The sequence below is a fragment of the Pseudorca crassidens genome, chromosome 8 (genome assembly GCF_039906515.1).
Source record: "Pseudorca crassidens isolate mPseCra1 chromosome 8, mPseCra1.hap1, whole genome shotgun sequence".
Classification (NCBI taxonomy): Eukaryota; Metazoa; Chordata; class Mammalia; order Artiodactyla; family Delphinidae; genus Pseudorca; species Pseudorca crassidens.
This window is the reverse complement of record NC_090303.1, coordinates 38,754,711-38,777,371: the sequence shown is the minus strand read 5'-3', so window position 1 is coordinate 38,777,371 and position 22,661 is coordinate 38,754,711. Positions and strand designations below refer to the sequence as shown.

The 22,661-nt window shown below is 37.1% G+C and overlaps 1 protein-coding gene across 1 annotated transcript in view; it reads right to left on the bottom strand.

Annotated features, from left to right (window-relative positions):
* The window catches only part of CRPPA (CDP-L-ribitol pyrophosphorylase A), a 378,873-nt gene that overhangs the window by 63,736 nt on the left and 292,476 nt on the right, over nucleotides 1–22,661 (bottom strand). The window contains exon 10 of the mRNA XM_067746235.1: nucleotides 13,127–17,407. Coding sequence (XP_067602336.1) covers nucleotides 17,303–17,407 — 105 coding nt within the window. The 3' untranslated portion in view covers nucleotides 13,127–17,302. The remainder of the gene's footprint in view (nucleotides 1–13,126; nucleotides 17,408–22,661) is intronic.

Here is a 22,661-nt window from a genome sequence, read left to right as displayed (position 1 = left end):
AAGATGCTACCAGAAAACTACTGGAGCTAATCAATGACTTTGGTAAAGTAGCAGGATACAAAATTAATGCACAAAAATCTCTTGCATTCCTATACACTAATGATGAAAAATCTGAAAGAATAATTAATGAAACACTCCCATTTACTACTGCAACAAAAAGAATTAAATACCTAGTAATATACCTACCTAAGTAGACAAAAGACCTGTATGCAGAAAACTATAAGACACTGATGAAAGAAATTAAAGATGATACTAACAGATGGAGAGATATAGCATGTTCTTGGATTGGAAGAATCAACATTGTGAAAATGACTATACTACCTAAAGCAATCTACAGATTCAATGCAATCCCTATCAAACTACCAATGGCATGTTTCACAGAACTAGAACAAAATATTTCACAATTTGTATGGAAACACAAAAGATCCTGAATAGCCATAGCAATCTTGAGAAAGAAAAACGGAGCTGGAGGAATCAGGCTCCCTGACTTCAGACTATACTACAAAGTTACAGTAATCGAGACAGTATGGTACTGGCACAAAAACAGAAATACAGATCAATGGAACAGGATAGAAAGCCCAGAAATAAACCCACGCACATATGGTCACCTTATTTTTTATTTTTTTAACACCTTATTGGAGTCTAATTGCTTTACAATGGTGTCTTAGTTTCTGCTTTATAACGAAGTGAATCAGATATATATATATATATATATATATATATATATATATATATATCCCCATATCTCTTCCCTCTTGCGTCTCCCTCCCTTCCACCCGGTCACCTTATTTTTTTGATAAGGGAGGCAAGAATATACAATGGAGAAAAGACAGCCTCTTCAATAAGTGGTTCTGAGAAAACTGTACAGCTACATGTAAAAGAATGAAATTAGAACACTCTGTAACACCATACACAAAAATAAACTCAAAATGGAATAAAGACCTAAATGTAAAGTCAGACACTATAAAACTCTTAGAGGAAAACACAGGCAGAACACTCTATGACATAAATCACAGCAAGATCCTTTTTGACCCACCTCCTAAAGAAATGGAAGTAAAAACAAAAATAAGTAGATGGGACCTAATGAAGCTTAAAAACTCTTGCACAGCAAAGGAAACCATAAACAAGACAAAAAGACAACCCTCAGAATGGGAGAAAATATTTGCAAACGAAACAACTGACAAAGGATTAATCTCCAAAATGTACAAGCAGCTTATGCAGCTCAATATCAAAAAAACAAACAATCCAATACAAAAATGGGCAGAAGACCTAAATAGACATTTCTCCAAAGAAGATATACAGATTGCCAACAAACACATGAAAGGATGCTCAACATCACTAACCATTAGAGAAACGCAAATCAAAACTACAATGAGGTACTATCACACACTTGTCAGAATGGCCAACATTAAAAATCTATAAATGACAAATGCTGGAGAGGGTGTAGAAAGAAGGAAACCCTCCTACACTGCTGGTGGGAATGTAAGTTGATGCAGCCACTATGGAAAACAGTATTGAAGTTCCTCAGAAAACTAAAAATAGAATTACCATATGATCCAGCAATCCCACTCCTGGGCATATACCCAGACAAAACTGTAATTCGAAAAGATATATGCACCCCAATGTTCATAGAACCCCTGTTCACAATAGCCAAGACATGGAAACAATCTAAATGTCCATCAACATATGAATGGATAAAGAAAATGTGGTACATATATACAATGGAATATTACTCAGCCATAAAAAAGAACAAAATCATGCCATTTGCAGCAACACAGATGCAATTAGAAATTATCATACTAAGTGAAGTCAGAAAGAGAAAGACAAACACCATATGATATCACTTATATGTAGAATCTAAAGTATGACACAAATGAACCTATCTACAAGATAGAAACAAAGTCACAGACATAGAGAACAGACTTGTGTTTGCCAAGGGGGAGGGTACTGGGGGAGGGATGGAGTGGGAGGCCGGAGTTAGCAGATGTAAGCTACTGTATGTATTGATAGAACGGATAAAACAAGGTCCTACTCTATAGCACAGGGAACTATATTCAATATCCTATAGTAAACCATAATGGAAAAGAATACTTTGAAAAGAATGTATATATATGTAAAAACAAAATAAAATAGGAATGAACTACTATATTCCCCAATCAAATCAACATTTAAAGAAAGGATACAGGGACCTGGGTCATTTTGCTAGTCTTGATTGCTGGCCTTTTAGGGACAGTGGGGACTGATGGCTGAGGATTAGAGGGGCAGTTCTGATGCCCTGGTGCTTCTTGAGACCCAGGTTCTTTGTACACCCCTGATGCAAGAGGAACCTGAATAATGCCAGAGGTTGACTTTTATTCCAACCACACAGGACTGGGGCCTGAAATCAGGGATGAGTTGATTTTTTAAAAAATAGATATTTTTTGACATATGAATTAATAAATTGAGATTCTAACATATTACATAGGCTTCAATGGATTCTTAGATATCATTTGATTTATATATTCTCTCTTGCTCAGCCAGGCTGTAAACTAAACTTGACAATTTATATCCCAACAGATAAAGGCTTAACTAAAGGATTGTTGATACTGCTGCTAGACAGAAATTAAATTTTATACCTGAAAGGGACCTTAGCAGATTACCATTATATTTAATATAAGCTGGAGTTAACGAGAGGACTAAAATTTAACACTTAGCCTCAAGAAGATTTCATCTTAAAAGTGAACAGAGGTGTATAAAGAAAACATTTCAATATAAAATATAATTGGTAATGAACATGCTATGTGAATACCAAAGAAGATAATGACACCACTAATTTCACTTTTACCATATCACTTTCCATTGCCATGATTTTCATTTGTTTCTCACCTTTCCAGAAAAAGCGTCAAAGAGAATAGGTATCCTGCCTTATCTCTTTGTAGAATGTGCCTTGATCTCCCTGTAGAATTTCCATAGGACCCAGAGATCCTGAACATAAGAGATGTTTAACAATTAGGGACCAGGATGTGGTCTGCTATGTAGTTCTCATGTTAATACCAGGAGATACACATCTACTGCTAATGACTAACTCTGACAGTTGCCCTGAAGCCCATAGAAGAATGAGAATCAAAACAAAAATACACAACTGAATAAATAGATTCTAAAATTTTTATCAACGTATCTATTATTAGTCATTTTTTTATTGTAATTTAGATAACATTTAGATCCTATTGATGAGAAGCCGTGTAGGGGAGAATTAAAAACTACAGGATTGTGGTCCTGCTTGTGCCACTTACAAGCTATGTGATCATAGGATCTTCACTTGGCCTCTAGGAGCCTCAGGCTCTTTTATAAAGTATGGAAAACTGTGTTCTCAAGAAAGTTACATGAGATATGCAAAATTTATATGGCAAAGAGTAAAACACACTTAATGGTAATTACTACTGAATAACTAGGTGGTCTCCAAAATACTCTTTTACCACAATAAAGATCACAAAGGAAAAAAGCAGTCTTTTACATACTTCGTCCACTCCTGTGTTACTTTGTATAATTGTCTTCTTTAATTTATTCAAGGCTCATAACATATTTCTCTCGGGGGCGTCCCCTGGTGACACAGTGGTTAAAAATCCGCCTGCCAATGCAGGGGACACAGGTTCGATCCCTGGTCTGGGAAGATTCCACATGCCGCGGAGCAACTAAGCCCGTGAGCCACAACTACTGAGCCTGCGCTCTAGAGCCCACAAGCCACAACTACTGCGGCCTGCGCTCCTAGAGCCTGCACTCCGCAACAAGAGAAGCCACTGCAATGAGAAGCCCACGCACCACAACGAAGAGTAGCCCCTGCTCACCGCAACTAGAGAAAGCCCACGTGCAGCAACGAAGACCCAATGCAGCCAAAAAATAAATTAATAAAAATAAATTAATTAAAAAAATATTTCTCCCAGATAGATATGAACTATTTTCGAGGAAAAAAAATCTTTTTGACAGTGTTACAAGTGGACCATGGATGAGACTAAAAAATTCAGACCTTGGGAAATGTATCAATATTCACACTATTCTGTGTTTAACAGCAAGTTAAACACAAGCATTTCTCTTGAAGAGAATGGATGACAGCGCTATCACCCATTCTGGGGAGTGTCTAATTGTAATACAAGGAATAAGCTAAGTCCTTTGGATGGGGATATATTAGAGAGTAGACACTGCTTGCCGTATGGTCCAGGAGTAGTTGGGCCCAAACACCCAGAAATCTACAGTGCTTCTGGTAGAGAGCCAAGCAGAGACAGGCCTCCCTCCCTCTGCTTCTCTTTAGTGGTAGCACATGTCCCTGTAGCAACAAAAACATGATTGCAGTTTCAGGGAGAGTCCAGCCTCTACCTCCTGGAACTGCATGCATCTGTGATCAAGCTCTCTGAGTGAGCTGGAAGAGCATTTAAGACCAATACTCTGAACGCCAGTACAGTCCCTCCTAGGGGGCTGCTGTGGGACACACAGGGATGCTTCAGACTGCAGACGGCCGTGCCCAGGAAAGTGGTTTTCTCATGAAGGTAATAATAGCGTGGTGACAAGACGAAAAATAAAGGGTAAAAGAAACTAAGGTACTTAGTCTACAGCATGCATGAGGTTGCTGGGGAGGATACTGTGATTCAGGTTAGTTTCTGACAGAAACCATAAGGGTTCATGTTTTAATTTGGGTTTAGAAAAAAAGCGTGTAAAATCATTTTCACATCACAGGCTAGTGAAGTCACCAATATTAAAGTCGTACGATCACAAAAATTGTGTTGAATCTGCATTGCCAATGAGTATTGTTAATTGTGTATAATTATGACTATGTATTTATTATGTATAAATATGTACAACATATTTTCTCTATTTTTCCCAATTTGAGATAAACCTGGCTAAATCCGTAATACCTAATCTCTACAAGTTCTTCTTGTATGTGCATACAAAACATAAGCTTACAATGCAATTGTTTTAGAACAACTCTTTCAAGACAATGTTGACATAAAAATATGTGTATATGTGTATATTGCTTTTCTCTTTCTCTACATTCTCATTCTTCCTCTACACATACACAATCAAGAAGAAATTCACAAGACATCATAATGGGGGTATTAAATTTTGGGGTCTTTCTTAAGAGAAAGGTTTACATTTAAGTTTTTTTTTTTTTTTAATGAATGTATTTATTTATTTATGGCTCTGTTAAGTCTTCGTTGCTGTGCGCAGGCTTTCTCTAGTTGTGATGACCGGGGGCCACTCTTTGTCTCTGTGCGCAGGCTTCTCATTGTCGTGGCTTCTCTTGTTGCGGAGCACGGACTCTAAGCGTGCAGGCTTCAGTATTTGTGGCACTTGTGGCTCGTGGGCTCTAGGAGCTCAGGCCCAGTAGTTGTGGCACACGGGCCTAGTTGCTCTGCGGCATGTAGGATCCTCCCGGACCAGGGCCCGAACCCGGGTCTCCTGCGTTGGCAGGCAGATTCTTAACAACTGCGCCACCAGGAAAGCCCTACATTTAAGTTTTAACTCTGGTTCAAAAGAAAAAAAAATTGAAAAGACCACAATTTTCAATTCATACACCAGAGAGTTGCAAGAAGAGAACAGTATGTATCAAAAAGGCTCTACTGGAAAAATCCCCAACCTATCAAACTGTCCTTTACTGTATTCACAGATTTATGCAGATGTGTAAAGAGGTTCATTCACTCTTTATTAACTGTAAAGATAGATAACTGACATTATATATATTTTGTGTACTAAAAGAATATAAAAGAGTGGCTTCAGAATTGAAGGTTTGTTTGATATTAAGCCACACTTAGAAGTTAGTAAAATAAAATTCTATCTAGGCAACACATATAGCTTTGGGAAGGAGTAATATTATGCATAACTCCATGATTAATCCAAATCTTTTAATATCCTTTAAGATTCTCAAACCAGAGCCAAGAATATTTGGTCTATAGTTGATTCTCTCTGCTATCTTTTTATAGCATATTGCACTTAATCTTAAATTCCTGATTTACGGTAGAATTTATGGATATTCCCACTGGGATACTAAAGCTCTTAATTTGTTTACATATTTTGGCTTTTTTCCAGATTTATGTGACCAGTAACTGATCCAAGAAACAAACAGGCGGAAATGTCTTTGAATAGCATTCTTTTTCTATCAGGTCATACACATCTCCATTGAGTAAAACAGGCCACTGAATTCCTGAACTCGGCAGTTCAATAATACATTTTTAAAACTCAGGTGGGATGAAAGAGAATGATTTTCTATTCAAACAAGAAAAGAAAAAGGAACTATGAACTTAACAGGGTCTTAAAAACACATACACAGGATGGAAAAGGAATTCCTCCAAACTACTGAAAAAAATTAGTAACAGATTTTATCATCTATTTCCTCCTCCTCAAAGGGATGTTTTGTTATCCACTTAGACTGAAGAGCTTGCTTTCAATTAAATTAAGTGCTCAGATGTAAAGAATAGAAAAGGAAAAAAAAAAAAGAAAAGAAAAAGCTTTCCAGTTTCATTAGGTCCCATTTGTTTATTTTTGTTTTTATTTCCATTTCTCTAGGAGGTGAGTCAAAAAGGATCTTGCTGTGATTGACACCATAGAGTGTTCTATGTTTTCCTCTAAGAGTTTTAGAGTGTCTCTCCTTATATTTACGTATTTAATCCATTTTGAGCTTATTTTTGTGTATCGTGTTAGGGAGTGTTCTAATTTCATACTTTTACATGTACCTGTCCAGTTTGCCCAGCACCACTTATTGAAGAGGCTGTCTTTTCTCCACTGTATATTCTTACCTCCTTTATCAAAGATAAGGTGACCATGTGTGCATGGGTTTATCTCTGGGCTTTCTATCCTGTTCCACTGATCTATATTTCTGTTTTTGTGCCAGTACCAGACTGTCTTGATTACTGTAGCTTCATAGTATAGTCTGAAGTCAGGAAGCCTGATTTCTCCAGCTCCGTTTTTCGTTCTCAAGATTGCTTTGGCTATTCGGGGTCTTTTGTGTTTCCATACAAATTGTGAAATTTTTTATTCTAGTTCCATGAAAAATAGTGGTAGTTTGATAGGGATTGCATTGAATCTGTAGATTGCTTTGGGTAGTAGAGTCATTTTCACAATGTTAATTCTTCCAATCCAAGAACATGATATATCTCTCAATCTATTTGTATCATCTTTAATTTCTTTCATCAGTTTCTTATAATTTTCTGCATATAGGTCTTTTGTCTCCTTAGGTAGGTTTATTCCTAGATATTTTATTCTTTTTGTTGCACTGGTAAATGGGAGTGTTTTCTTAATTTCACTTTCAGATTTTTCATCACTACTGTATAGGAATGCCAGAGATTTCTGTGCATTAATTTTGTATCCTGCTACTTTACAAATTCATTGATTAGCTCTAGTAGTTTTCTGGTAGCATCTTTAGGATTCTCTATGTAGAGTATCATGTCATCTGCAAACAGTGACAGCTTTACTTCTTCTTTTCCAATTTGGATTCCTTTTATTTCCTTTTCTTCTCTGATTGCGGTGGCTAAAACTTCCAAAACTATATTGAGTAAGAGTGGTGAGAGTGGGCAACCTTGTCTTGTTCCTGATCTTAGTGGAAATGGTTTCAGTTTCTCACCATTGAGGAGGATGTTGGCTGTGGGTTTGTCATATTTGGCCTTTATTACGTTGAGGAAAGTTCCCTCTATGCCTACTTTCTGCAGGGTTTTTATCATAAATGGGTGTTGAATTTTGTTGGAAGCTTTCTCTGCATCTATTGAGATGATCATATGGTTTTTCTCCTTCAATTTGTTAATACGGTGTATCACGTTGATTGATTTGCGTATACGGAAGAACCCTTGCATTCCTGGAATAAACCCCACTTGATCAGGGTGTATGATCATTTTACTGTGCTGTTGGACTCTGTTTGCTAGTATTTTGTTGAGGATTTTTGCATCTATGTTCATCAGTGATATTGGCCTGTAGTTTTCTTTCTTAGTGACATCTTTGTCTGGTTTTAATATCAGGGTGATGGCGGCCTCATAGAATGAGTTTGGGAGTGTTCCTCCCTCTGCTATATTTTGGAAGAGTTTGAGAAGGATAGATGTTAGCTCTTCTCTAAATGTTTGATAGAATTTGCCTGTGAAGCGTCTGGCCCTGGGCTTTTGTTTGTTGGAAGATTTTTAATCACAGTTTTTGCACAGCAAAGGAAACCATAAACAAGACCAAAACACAACCCTCAGAATGGGAGAAAATATTTGCAAATGAAGCAACTGACAAAGGATTAATCTCCAAAATTTATAAGCAGCTCATGCAGCTCAATAACAAAAAAACAAACAACCCAATCCAAAAATGGGGAGAAGACCTAAATAGACATTTCTCCAAAGAAGATATACAGACTGCCAACAAACACATGAAAGAATGCTCAATGTCATTAATCATTAGAGAAATGCAAATCAAAACTACAATGAGATATCATCTCACACCAGTCAGAATGGCCATCATCAAAAAATCTAGAAACAATAAATGCTGGAGAGGGTGTGGAGAAAAGGGAACACTCTTGCACTGCTGGTGGGAATGTGAATTGGTTCAGCCACTATGGAGAACAGTATGGAGGTTCCTTAAAAAACTACAAATAGAACTACCATATGACCCAGCAATCCCACTACTGGGCATATACCCTGAGAAAACCATAATTCAGAAAGAGTCATGTACCAAAATATTCATTGCAGCTCTATTTACAATAGCCCGGAGATGGAAACAACCTAAGTATCCATCATCAGATGAATGGATAAAGAAGATGTGGCACATATATACAATGGAATATTACTCAGCCATAAAAAGAAATGAAATTGAGTTATTTGTAGTGAGGTGGATGGACCTAGAGTCTGTCAAACAGAGTGATGTAAGTCAGAAAGAGAAAGACAAATACCGTATACTAACACATATATATGGAATCTAAGGGGAAAAAAATGTCATGAAGAACCTAGGGATAAGACAGGAATAAAGACACAGACCTACTTGAGCATGGACTTGTGGATATGGGGAGGGGGAAGGGTAAGCTGTGACAAACTGAGAGAGTGGCATGGACATACATACACTACCAAACGTAAAACAGATAGCTAGTGGGAAGTAGCCGCATAGCACAGGGAGGTCAGCTTGGTGCTTTGTGATCACCTAGAGGGGTGGGATAGGGAGGGTGGGCGGGAGGGAAGTGATATGGGAACATATGTTTATGTACAACTGATTCCCTTTGTTATAAAGCAGAAACTAACACACCCTTGTAACGCAGTTATACTCCAATAAAGATGTTAAAAAAAATAAAAAGAAAAAGCTGACATACCAACCAACCAACCAATTTCAATAGCCCATTTTATAATGAGGTAGAACAAAGAACAAAATGGATAGCTCCAAAATGGGAAAGCTCCAGGAACCTCATTTAGTTAATCTACTAGATGCTTTCCCAAACCTCATCCAAATAACCCAATTATTACAGTCCACATACTAGTGGAAATTCTTACAAAATTGGCCTCCATGTGAAATCTCAAATCATGTTTCCACTCAGGTCAAAAAGATCACTAGGATTGCCTTGTGGAAGCTTTTGCCTCTGGCTTAACTGCAACTTTGCAAAATGGAAAATGAGGGAATGCATCCAGGTAAAATTCTGGATGCAGATTTTAATCAGATTTTTTAAAACCTTAAGTAAAGAACAGTCCCTCCTAGTTGTAATCCAATTCCCTAAAACAGTATCCAAGGTAAAATCAGAAATTCTGGATTTCTAGACTCAGTTTGGCTTCCAGTGTGCTGGGTGATCATGACCCCTTAATCTCTGCATCTGCCTTTTTGTAATTGTCATACCACAAGGTTGATACAGACCTACCTCACAGAGACCCTGCAAGGATTAATTAAGGTTAAACAAGAAGAGAAAAGTGCATTAGACAATCCAGGCTTCGTCTATGCTGCTAAATAGACCCAGATGTTTTAACACCTGTTCAGATTATTTGGTAGCATCGTCACAAAGTAGAGTAATTTGCATAATGCATTTCAGCTGTAAAGACTTCTAAAAAATATCCAACTACTTTTATTTTTATTCTATAGTACTTTCATTAGCAACAGAAAACCTGATTTTTTTCCTCAATACACACTAACGTGTTAAAGTCAGATTTTGTGTTTTGTGTTGCACAAATTTAGACGTGAATCTTTTTTTTTTTTTTTGCAGTACGCGGGCCTCTCACTGTTGTGGCCTCTCCCGTTGCGGAGCACAGGCTCTGGACGCGCAGGCTCAGCGGCCATGGCTCACGGGCCCAGCTGCTCCGCGGCATGTGGGATCTTCCCGGACCGGGGCACGAACCCGTGTCCCCTGCATCGGCGGGCGGATTCTCAACCACTGCGCCACCAGGTCAGCCCAGACGTGAATCTTTTATCTGGTGGTGTTAATGTATATTTTAATAAAGCCTTAAAGTTAAAAAAAAAAAACAACCTTACATAAAAGTTATTTAAGGACTCATGATAAAACCCTGCACGATTTTTTTAGGTTACTTTTTTTTTTGGGAGGGGGGCTGTGTTGGGTCTTGGTTTCTGTGCGAGGGCTTTCTCTAGTTGTGGCAAGCGGGGGCCACTCTTCATCATGGTGCGTGGGCCTCTCACTATCGCGGCCTCTCTTGTTGCGGAGCACAGGCTCCAGACGCACAGGCTCAGTAGTTGTGGCTCACGGGCCTAGTTGCTCCGTGGCATGTAGGATCTTCCCAGACCAGGGCTCGAACCCGTGTCCCCTGCATTAGCAGGCAGATTCTCAACCACCATGCCACCAGGGAAGCCCCTAGGTTACTTTTTAAGTCCTGGCAATCCAACATCATCACATGTACTCATCAGAGTCCTTTCTCAATCTTCACAGAAAATACCATTTGTAATATTTCATTTACCTAATCAATATTTATTGAGAAAGCCAAACTGATCAATGTTATTCCACCAACTACAAAATTCAGGTTTCAGCTCCGTGTGTTAAAAAAGAGTTCAGATTATTTATCCATTCACCGACTCAATGTCGGGCACATATTTTGTGCCAGATATTATTCTAGACAGTCAGTAGAAGGTATCATATGAAGATTCAAAGTTCTTGCTTTTATATAATTTAAATTCTAATGAAGAGGCAAAACTTAGAGATGTGAGTAGTAAAGGAAATTCTTTTTAAGGAACTAATTATTAGACTGATGAGCAAATTGAAAAAAAAGAGCTGGTTATTCGAATACTTAAGAGGACAAAACTTCAGACTGAGGAGACACTATATTTGTTTTTGGACACCAATGACAGAATAGGAAAAATCAAAATTGCATAATGAGTTTTTCAATTTACAATAACACCCGGAAAGAGTAAATCACAGCAAAGAAACGTGGAAAGTGTTTGTAAAGGCTATAATTTCCAACACAGGGTTCAGCCCACTCTTTGCTGGTGACTCAAAGTGGGACTTCTCCTTTGAATAATATTATTTGAAGTTCTAAAAAATTTATCTTTTTTGATTGAAGTATTATTGACATACAACATTATATTAGTTTCAGGTGTACAACATAATGATTCAATATTTGTAGACACTGCAAAATGATGCCACACTATGTCTAGGTACCATCTGTAACTACCATCTGTAACTATACAATATTACAAATTCTTTTTCTTGTCGTAATTACTTTCAAGATTTACTCTCTTAGCAACTTTCAAATATGAAGACATTTTTAAAAATCGCAGGTTCTAATATTTCAGATATGAAGAGAAAAAATTCCTGGCTCTGCTCAGGTCAAGCTCATCACACTGACACCGTTCACCCCAAATTTTCCCACTGAGCAAACACTGTGAACATTCATGCTTAGGGAAGTCTCATGACAAGGGAAGACTTCATACTTCCTGCTGCCTGGGCATTTCTCTAGACCTTCCTTTCTCTTGTAAAGACAGTGAATGGATTTCAACTTCTCTTTTCAGGTCTTGTGTTGCTGAGGTGCAAATGTCTGTATGCAACTCTGGTTCATCAAGGAAGTATTTCCTTCTACTTTTTCATCTTCCACTTTTGTTATCCAAATATGCCGATCATTCATTGCCTGAGGAAATCCCAACAACTTCAGAGCTCACAGAGATCACCATCTCTGTGAGTGATAATAACTGTATGTGAGTATCAGTCTTTGTATGTTTTACTGGCACATGCAGATCCAAGGATGTTCTAAAATATGTTTGTGTGTTGGGGGTAGCAATGCACAAAGGAAAGGAAGAGTATAGCAACACTAAAAGGTAATGGGCTTTACCCATTTTCTTTCTCTTGCTATTAACGAAAATAAAATTGAGATTCCCATCTTTGAGAGTCATTCTTTAAGGGATCTTAAAATAGTATGTTTTACAGACTCACAGACTTAGAGAACGGACTTATGGTTACCAGGGAGGAAGGATGGGGGAGGGATATATTGGGAGTTCGGAATTGATGTGTACACACTACTATATTTAAAATAAAATGCTGTTCCATGGGGAAAAAAATAGTATGTTTTATAATATTATAAAGAATCATGCTTAGGAATATAAGCTCCAAAGTTAGATAACCAAATTTGAATCACATTTTGCCCACTTCGTGCTCGAATGACTCTGTTACTCAAAGTTATTCAAAATGTATGTGCCTTAGTTTCTACATCTTTTAAATGGAGACTGGTATACTACCTAGTACATGAAGTTATTATGGAAAAAAAAGTTATGTACATGCAAAAGTACTAAGAACAGTTTCTGGAACACAGTAATCATTCAACAAATGTTAGCTATTTCTACTATCTATTATTTTAGTAGCCCGTATGTTAACTCAATGTCATTTCAGGCCCAAAAAAGTTTAACTTCTTCTGAAAACTTTTCTATAACATTCAGGTCTATTTTCCTCCTTCAGTAACTACTAACTAGGGAAGGAGGCATCCAGAGAACCTTCTAATACTTTGGGATCATTGCCCTAACCAACAGTTCTCCTGGTAAATGTTCTGCTTTAGCAAAATGTGTGTCTCCAGATATATCCTAGACTTGTGAGAGCAAATGTACCACACACTGCCACAGATCTTCTTTCCTTGCTTACCAACTGGTGTTCGATAAAATGATTCAAAATTCAGTACTAGCAAAAAAAAAAAAAAAAAAAAAAAAGCCAATGAGCATTTATTGAGCTCACCTGTCTGCTGGAGACCCTGCTGATCTCAGCTGGGCTTCTGCATCCATTTGTTAATTAGCTGGAGGTCAGGTGATCCCGGCTCTCGTTTTCCTTTGGGAGGCAGCAGGCCAGGCGGAGTGTGTACATCATGGTGGTGGCAGAAGTGGGAGAGAGCAAGCAGCAACATGCAGGGTCTCTTAAGCCTAGTCTCAGCGGTGCACTGCCACTTGTGACTCACTCTGTTGGTCAAAGCAGGTCACAGGATGAATCCCAAAGTCATGAAGTGGACATATATTCCTCATATGGAAACTAAATGGAGGGAAAGAATATTGCTAAAAAGTAATTCAACCCACCACACCCATGCAGACATTATTAAGTGGTCACAATATTCTTTTCCACTGTGCCTAAGTATAGCTTTTATATCCTTAGCTGCCACAGTAATTGCTGGTAAACCTGCTAAATATGAGGGAAAGAGAAAAAATCTGAGACTTCTGGTTTTGCAAATTTTTAATATATTTTACAGAATAATATATCTGAATCTCAAATTCTATTTTCCTCTAATGTAAAAGATCACACTTATATTTTGAGAATGTTCTATTCAGTTATTCAGTTGAGACTGAGTCAGTTTGAAAAATATGTACATATACACTAAATATCAATGAAAATTGTCATTAGATTTTAAAATATCAATAATTTAGTTATCAATTACCTACATTTTGTTGTGTAAAGAGAACATTTAAAATATTTAATGGTAGTTTCTTACTTTTCATTGAAAAAGATCCACACCTTTTCACAGTTTTGAAACTAAAACCATACAAGAACATCTATTAATGTTACAATGCCAAACACCAGCTACACAGCCACATCTTGTCCACGTATTTTAAACCATATTAATAAACCCTAAAACAATATGTATTTTTCATTTATTCTGTTTATTTTTGAATTAAACTTTTAAAACAATTTCAATCTTTCTTATCTCAAATGGCTTTCTTCACATTTTAATTAAACTATTATCATTTGTTTTCTTGATATAGTTTCAACATTAAAATGAAGTAAAATTTACATATTTAACATAAGAAAATGTAGTACTACAACTTGATTTTTATAAAATCAATATTGTATTTATATATATATAAAACATAAAATTTGATAGGTATAATTACAGATGACCCTCGAACAACACAGGGATTAAAGCCGTTGACCCTCCCAGCAGTCAAAAATCTGTGCATAATTTATAGTAAGTCTTCTGTATCCATGGTTCCTTCCTAGCTACTGCTGAAAAAAAAACATGTATTGGACCAGTGCAATTCAAACCTGTGCTGTTCAAGGGTCAAATGTACAGTAAACTAGCATAGGAAAAGAGCGTTTTCCTGGTAAACCAATGCAAAATGTTTAAAGTGACCACAATAAGAATGGCTCTCAGTAGAATATAGGGGTCTGAGGTCTTGGTAGAATATAGGGGTCTGACTTTCATCTGTAGATGAGTCTATTTGCAAGAGTCATCTCTCAAATTGAGCACTCTCGTGAAAAAAAAATACTACCTCTTACCAATACGTCATTAATCAAACTACCGATCGCGCTGTGTTAACTTCCTAAAAAGGTTAACTTTAAATTGCATGTAATTAAGTAGCATACATTTAAAAAGAAAACAGCCTTTCCACAAAATCTGCACAGGTAGAAAGCAATTTCAGCAACCCTCAGGCATATTTAATATAATTTTTAAAGGGATTTTGAAAAGTAAAGTGAAAATGGACAGTTTTCATGAAAGTAATTAAGTTTCCCAAAGTGGAGATGAATATATAACTGTAAAGTTGCCTCTGGATCTCTTAACAAATAAAAAAATCAATTAGTTTATCTTTCCTTCCTGGCCAATAATTCTCTTCATTCCCTTTATCCTTAGCTACAATTTCTGTATGTTGGAAAGATGGCTGGAAAGCCAAAAGCTTCAGGACTTTCCTCAGGTCACTGGACTGATTCTGTCCCTCCTCGTCCATTCCTCCAACGCTCATTCGGAGCCTCTGGCTCATTTCCGAAGGCCTCTCTGCTGGATATCCTTTGCCTGCAATCATTGTTATAGAGGAAATGAGCTTAAAACTTATTCTCAGTGGTTCTGAGTTTAACATGTGTCTTTGGAGAAGGTAGTGAGGATCCCTGAGCCTCAATTTCCATCTAAATTGTAAAGGATGTGAGGAGATTTCTTTAAATTATTTTCAATGCTGTGAATCACTTTGTAAACTATAAAGAAAAAAATTAAATGCCATAATGATGATGATGATGATGATGATTTCAGACATCGTCATCTTAATATTTTATTAACTAAATCTCATAACACTAAATGTTTACAATTGCCTAGGGTAAAGGCATACTAACTGTCCCAAGATAAATTCTTGTTTGGTATAATATTCTCTTCTGTTGAAATCTAAGGTAACTCAGTCAGCACTCAATAGATACAGTGATGCTTGTGCCAGAGACTGCCTAGTTTCCCATCACGTACCTAAAGGCACTGATTTTCTCCTTAAAATCTTCGTAACTTTTCCCCTTTTGCCTTTATGAGCACATTTCAAATTCTTAAAACATTTCCACCTGAAGATGTCAAAACACACACCTATGACCTTTTACAACGTAGCCAACCTGCCTTAACGACAACAGACATTCTAACCAAAATCCACACACTGCCCATATATTTCCACCCTCAAGATTTTTAATTAAATGATTTATTTTATATTTCTTAACATCCCTAGAGAAAGAGAGAAAAAGTGGCGAGCCCAGGAATTGAGATCTAAGCCTACATTCATTCAAACAACACATTTCATTTAGGAGAATGAATTGCAATAATTACTTCATTTCCTCTATATTCTACTCACTATTATTTAAATGTAAAATATAAACTCTCCGACTATTATGGATACTTGAGAAATGAAGGCAAAATCACCCAACATGTGAAGAAGAGACTGCACAAGGTAGATATTTTGTAGTCTATCTTTTTTTTTTTTTGCCGTACGCGGGCCTCGCACCGTTGTGGCCTCTCCCGTTGTGGAGCACAGGCTCCGGACGCGCAGGCTCAGCAGCCATGGCTGACGGGCCCAGCCGCTCCGCGGCATGTGGGATTTTCCCGGACCGCGGCACGAACCCATGTCCCCTGCATCGGCAGGCAGACTCTCAACCGCTGCGCCACCAGGGAAGCCCTCATAGTCTATCTTTAACTGAAAACATTTCATGCAATTTTTATAGTTCCCACGTGCAGCCTAAGCCCTGGCATAATCTGATCTATGTGTTTTTATGAAGTGTATATATAGAATAAAAGGCATCTCTAATGACTGGATTGACAAAACTGTAAAATATAAGGTAAGGGAAAAATCATCAATATTTAAGATGTATATACCAGTGGAAATTTGAAAGAATAAGAACTCGATTTAAAAAGGCAGCAGTTATCCGTATCAAAAGAAAATTATTTTATGTGCAATGGACTCTCTTCCTTTTAGAAGAAGACTAACTTAAGATTGACCAAAATAACGTCACTTTCATGAAGCTTTGCAGTCTTCTTTTAAAGTTATTCAGAAAAATCAGAAGCCTTTAAAAATAATGTAAGTCAAAACTATATTTCATAAACCAAGGAAAACATACAATTTTAAAACATTAGAAAAGCAGGAGATTACATCTCCTTTAGAGATCTAGGGTAATGTGAGGCTAATGGTACAGATACTCAAACCAGAGTTCACTGCTATCTCCTCTTTTTTTTTTAAGGTGTGAAAAATTGGAATGCAATTCAAAATAACCCATGGAGAGAGGATAATGTTAGAATTAACAATACTCATTAATCTTATTTATTAGTTTCATTATGGTGTGATTTACTAATTAACAGAGAGATAATAGTTGACATTTCCTAAATTCTCATTCCTTGGAGAATTAGCTGACTCATCATTATTTCTATTTTACCTTTCATGCCTTTGTGAAAAGGCACACATTCTTTATGTGAAGGCTATTATTTTCCACTTATCTGTTCTTTTCCGGTTTAAGCAATTTATATTTGACATGCATAAAAAGTTTTCAAGTTCACCTAAGCATCACATCCTCCAAATTATAAAAGACATAAAATACAACTTAAACATTCTACCATATACAATTCGGAGAGAAGCACAAAAGAGATACTTAGGTAAATGTTTCTAAGAACACAGTAGGTAATTTTCTTCATGTTCTTTATGCTACCAGTAGTTGACCAATGAGTCCGGAATTTCTTTCTTTGATTAAGGCAGCAATAATGGTGGCACCTTGCCTTAAACTTTCCTGTAGCTTCTGTTCATCCTGAAAGAAAAGATAAAACAATAATTATTTTAGAAAGAAAAGGTATCAACACATTAAATTTAATAAGGACCTACTTTTCTTTTTTAAAAAAATTTATTTTTGAAAAACTTTATAAACATAAATACATTGTATAAGTTTAAGGTGTACAATGTGATGATGTGATATACATATATACAGCAAAATTATTACTAAAGTAGGGTTAGTTATCACACCCATCATCTCATATAGTTACTATTTTTTGGAAGGGGGGTGAGAACATTTAAGATCTACTCTCTCAGGAACTTTAAAGTATACAATACAGTACTGTTAACTATAGTCACCATCTGTACATTAAATTCTCAGAACTTACCCATCTTATAAATGGAAGTTTGTATCCTTTGACCAACATCTCCCCATTTCCTCCACTCCTTAGCCCCTGGCAACCACAATCACAGACTCTGTTTCTCTGTGTTCAAGGAGACACTTTGCAAGGCTTGCTATTCTTTGGGCTCAGCACTGCATAGAACTCAGACCACAGCCATTGTCCCAAATAAAGGAGAAACGCTTTTATAAGCACTTTCAGTATAGAAAAAATATCTGCTGAAAGTACCAAAAGAAGCAATGACACAATTTCAAAAGCTAATAATATGAAACAAAAGATTCTTTTCCCTTAATCCAATATTGAAGACCAACTTTGGCTCTTCACTTAAGTGTGAATATTTCTCTGATGATACAAGCCTTCTCTTCACCTTTTTTTTTTTTTTCCTGAGGGTTCTTCAACAACAGACTTTGTTATAAACTGTGAGTACTGGTGTGGAGGAAGAAAACAAAACAAAAAACCTGCTTGTTTTTGAAGTAAAGATCAGGCAGATTTGTGAAAAGAGTTATTTCACAAGTTGCTAAAATGTGATTTTCCCTTTGAAATCATATTTCCCTATGAAATTCTGTTTTTTCTAATTATTTAGGCTTCTTGAAGGTATGAGGGGATGATAATATGAAGGGAAAATGAAATAGGAAACAGAGTTAATATGTTAAATCCTTGGGTTACGAATTGTGCTAGGCTCAAAAAGAGGGATCTGGTAACCAATTTCTACACTTCGGCATCGTCCGTAATGCCTTATCCCAACATTCAGTACATCACTGGGACCCATTGTTTCTGCCTCCTTAACGTTTCTTGAATCCATATACTCCACTCAAACTGCCACTGCCAGCATAATACCTCTGGCCCTGAATTACCGAAACAATCTCATAGTCTCTCTGAAGTCTGTCCTCTTCTATCCTATTTCCCACACAGCAATGAAAATACTGATTTTAAATAATAAAAATCTGATCACATCATTATCCCGCATAGACTCTTTTGAAGGCTATCTTTAAACTTCAGGATCAAGTATTAACCCTTTACCTGGAAGGTCTTTTATCCTTCCAGCCTCTTCTTACCATTCCCTTAAAATTACTCAGTTCTCCAAGCCATGTAGAACTGTTTAAGATTGCCCAATCTGGGCTTCCCTGGTGACTCAGTGGTTGAGAGTCCGCCTGCCGATGCAGGGGACACGGGTTTGTGCCCCGGTCCGGGAAGATCCCGTATGCCGTGGAGCGGCTGGGCCCGTGAGCCATGGCTGCTGAGCCTGCACGTCCGGAGCCTGTGCTCCGCGACGGGAGAGGCCACAGCAGTGAGAGGCCCGCGTACTGCCCAAAAAAAAAAAAAAAAGATTGCCCAATCAAGCCATTTTTCAAGGTTCCCTTTGCACCAGCTAATCCCTTTGCCAGAAAAGCTATCTCACTCCCTCTCCTGGCCTAGCTTACCCTAGTTACTCTGAGGTTCAACTCAGATTATCAGTGACTCCTGAAATCTCCCTTGACTGCTGTTCTTCAACCCAATTTGAGTGAGGTGAATCTATACACTTCCATAGCTATGAATTCCTCTAGCACACTGAATTCTTATAGTCTTTTTAGCTGGCCATCTATTCCACCAGATGATCAGTTTCTTGATGTAGAGAATATTTTACCTTTGAATATAAAAAACTTAGTTCAATGCCTAACACACGGTTGCCCTCCATACATTATAACAAATTCAAAGCAAAGGAGGGTTGACAATGATAGACATATGTTCACCCTTTCAGTCTGACTCATTTGTTAACAATGACCACTATCTGGTTACTTTGTTTACTCCTATTTACATATTTAGCCAGAAGTCTGGCAACAGTACAAAGAAGAATTTTATCTTATCAAAGCCTTCCCACTACCACCACGCCTCCACTAGCCCAGGCCTGGGTTTCTCATCTATGATGATGGTAGTAAGAGATCACCTCTGCTTAAACTATTCTTTCCCGTCAGTTTCCCTGATTGTGTTCTAAGAGGTGGAACTGGTGAAGATGCACAGGGGCTGTATGGTGGCTACTTTGCCTCTCGTGAGTGAGTTTTAATGACATTTCAATAATGGATTTCAAATGCTGTACCGGTTTCCAGAATATCAAATCACATTAACAAATCATTTAAAAGCCAAATATGTTTGAGCTTAAAATGTGATTCACTTATATAGGAGCAGATATCATTCATGACACACCATTTATAAATACAGAAATAGTATTCTAAAACTGAATAAAACACAAACCAACTATAGGTATGTATTTGTCACTCAATAATTAATTAATTACAATGTTGCAGGGTATGATACACATCTACTCCCAAGTCTCATTAAAATGAGATATACAACAGATGATGATAATTAAGGTTTCCCATTCAAAAATAAACAGAAAAAGGCTATCTGTATAGCCTCTTTGAAACCAGTTTACACTTATAATGAAAGCAGCATGGTAACAAAGAAATGAAGGGGGAAAACCTGTTTAAGATCCTAGGGCTAGAAAAATCACTTTTCTCTATCTTGGAATAAATCTTCCATGCTCATTTTGATTACTCCACAACTTACATATCTTTAGCTACTAACAAATTTAAGTAAGATTGTTCTTTTAAAGATTACTTTGGCAATTTTTTATAGGCATCATTTGGAAAGACTCGAATTCAGTGAGAAGAACCTACGTTATTCCACTAAATATTTGTTTTCCCTCTCTGCCTGACCTCAATCATTCCATCTTTGAAAAATACGGAATTTTAAGAGCTGATTAAAACAAGATGGTGAGACATACATATACTAAGAAAATTCTAGTATGTACAAAAATTAGATAGACAAATAATTTATGAATTTCAAACTCATTTCAAAATTCCATACCTCTATAAAAGTATTGATAACGTAAGTAAAAAAATGCAAGGAAATAAATCTTTAAAAAGCATTTCCTGCTGAAAGTGGATTTGCAAAACAGTGTTTTCAATCACTGATGGAGATAGGGAGTGGAGGGGCATTCCAGGTGGTCGTTTTATTATCAATCATCCATATTTATGCACATGTATATGCATACATTCCTTTGTGTGCTCCCAATATTATATAATAAAAATGTTTAGTGTTAAAACTACGTGAGCAAGGTCAACATGAACACTGAAAAATCATGTTGATGGTATGCACTCTCGATATGCTATCATGAAATGGTATTTACCTCTGTGGTCTCCCTCCTCAAAACCCATAATGCCAGTCTAATCATGAGAAAAAACATCAGACAAACTCCAATAGAGGGACATACTACAATATATCTGACCAGCACTCCTCAAAATTATCAAGTTCATAAAAAACAAGGTTAGTCTGAGAAGCTGTCACAGCCAACTGTGGAGACATGACAGTTGTCTCCTAAGGAGACATGACAACTAAAGGTAATGTGGTATCCTGGGATAAAAAAAAAATTTTGGTAAAACCAAGGCAATCTGCATAAACTATGGCTTAGTTGTTAATAATAGGGGAAACTGCACAAAGGGCACAAGGGAACTCTGTACAATCCTCTCAATTCTTCTGTGAATCTAAAACACAAAGTGTATTATTTTTCAAGAAAAGATGTGTTTAATCAGGCTCCAGAGTCAGATTGCTGGTATTCAAATACTGGCCTTCACAACTGTCAGATATCTTTGAGCAAATTATCAAAGTTTTATAGTTCTGCGTTTTTCATCTAAAACTGGGGTAACAATATTATCTACTTTACAGATTTTTCTGTAGGGACTAAACCAGGTAAGACATGTAAATCACAGATACCTAACAAATATTCTATAATAACAGCTGTTAGAATTATTATTTTTACGGAGGGTACTGTTTCAGCCACAACAGAGTAGCTGATAACACCTACTCACCATACATAACCATTAAATCTGGTAAACTCTATGTAAAAATGTTGTTTGCGGATCTAAGACAGTAACCAATGCATATCTACAGTCCTTGAAAGCAGAGACCATTCATCTCAGATGTCTTGTTGAGAGAATATTTCGAAACTATAAAGAAGAGAAATAGAGTCCAAGTGAATGATGGTCTCTCTGGATATAAAAGACAGATTACAATTTAAAGTTGACAAAGTGGCTCAGATTGCGCGAAAAACATCCCTGCGATGGGAGAGTTGCAAAGAAGTCCTAAAATTCTGCTGAAAATTCCCCTTATGTGGCCAATTCCTAATCGGCACTTGCACAGGTAGACTCCATGGGGCCTAGCAGAGAATAATTTCTGGGAAGCTGGAGCAATGAGCAGAGATTTCAGAAGCTGCACTGCACTTAGAAGATTAGATGTGAGGTAGGCTAGAACAAGGAGACCTTGGTGAAGACCATGCCTATAACCTAGGAATAAAGACAAAACTGAACTAGAACTGCCCTAACAAAGCTTTACAATCTCCAGAAGAGCAAGTTGATTTCCCAGTAACACACATGCTTGCCAGAACAAATTTTAATATTCTTTGGAGGAAGCTAAAATAAACTAGAGCTTTTATAATGCTTTGTAAGTAACAGATGGCATACAATAAAATATTACTTGACAAGTAAGAACACAAAGCAGCATAAATAAATAAATAAATAAATAAATAAATAAGTAGACTACCCATAAACAAGAGCAGAAGAAAATCAATTTAAACAGACCCAGAAATGATCCATATATTGGAATTACCCTGCAAGGATTTCAAAGTAACTAAGATTAATATATTTAAAAAATAGAGGAAGAGAAGGAAACGTTGATGAAAACTGGAAAATTTTAACATAGAACTGGAATCTCAAATAAAAAAACAATTTTTAGGCTTCCCTGGTGGCGCAGTGGTTGAGAGTCTGCCTGCCGATGCAGGGAACATGGGTTCGCGCCCCGGTCCGGGAAGATCCCACATACCGCGGAGTGGCTGGGCCCGTGAGCCATGGCCGCTGAGCC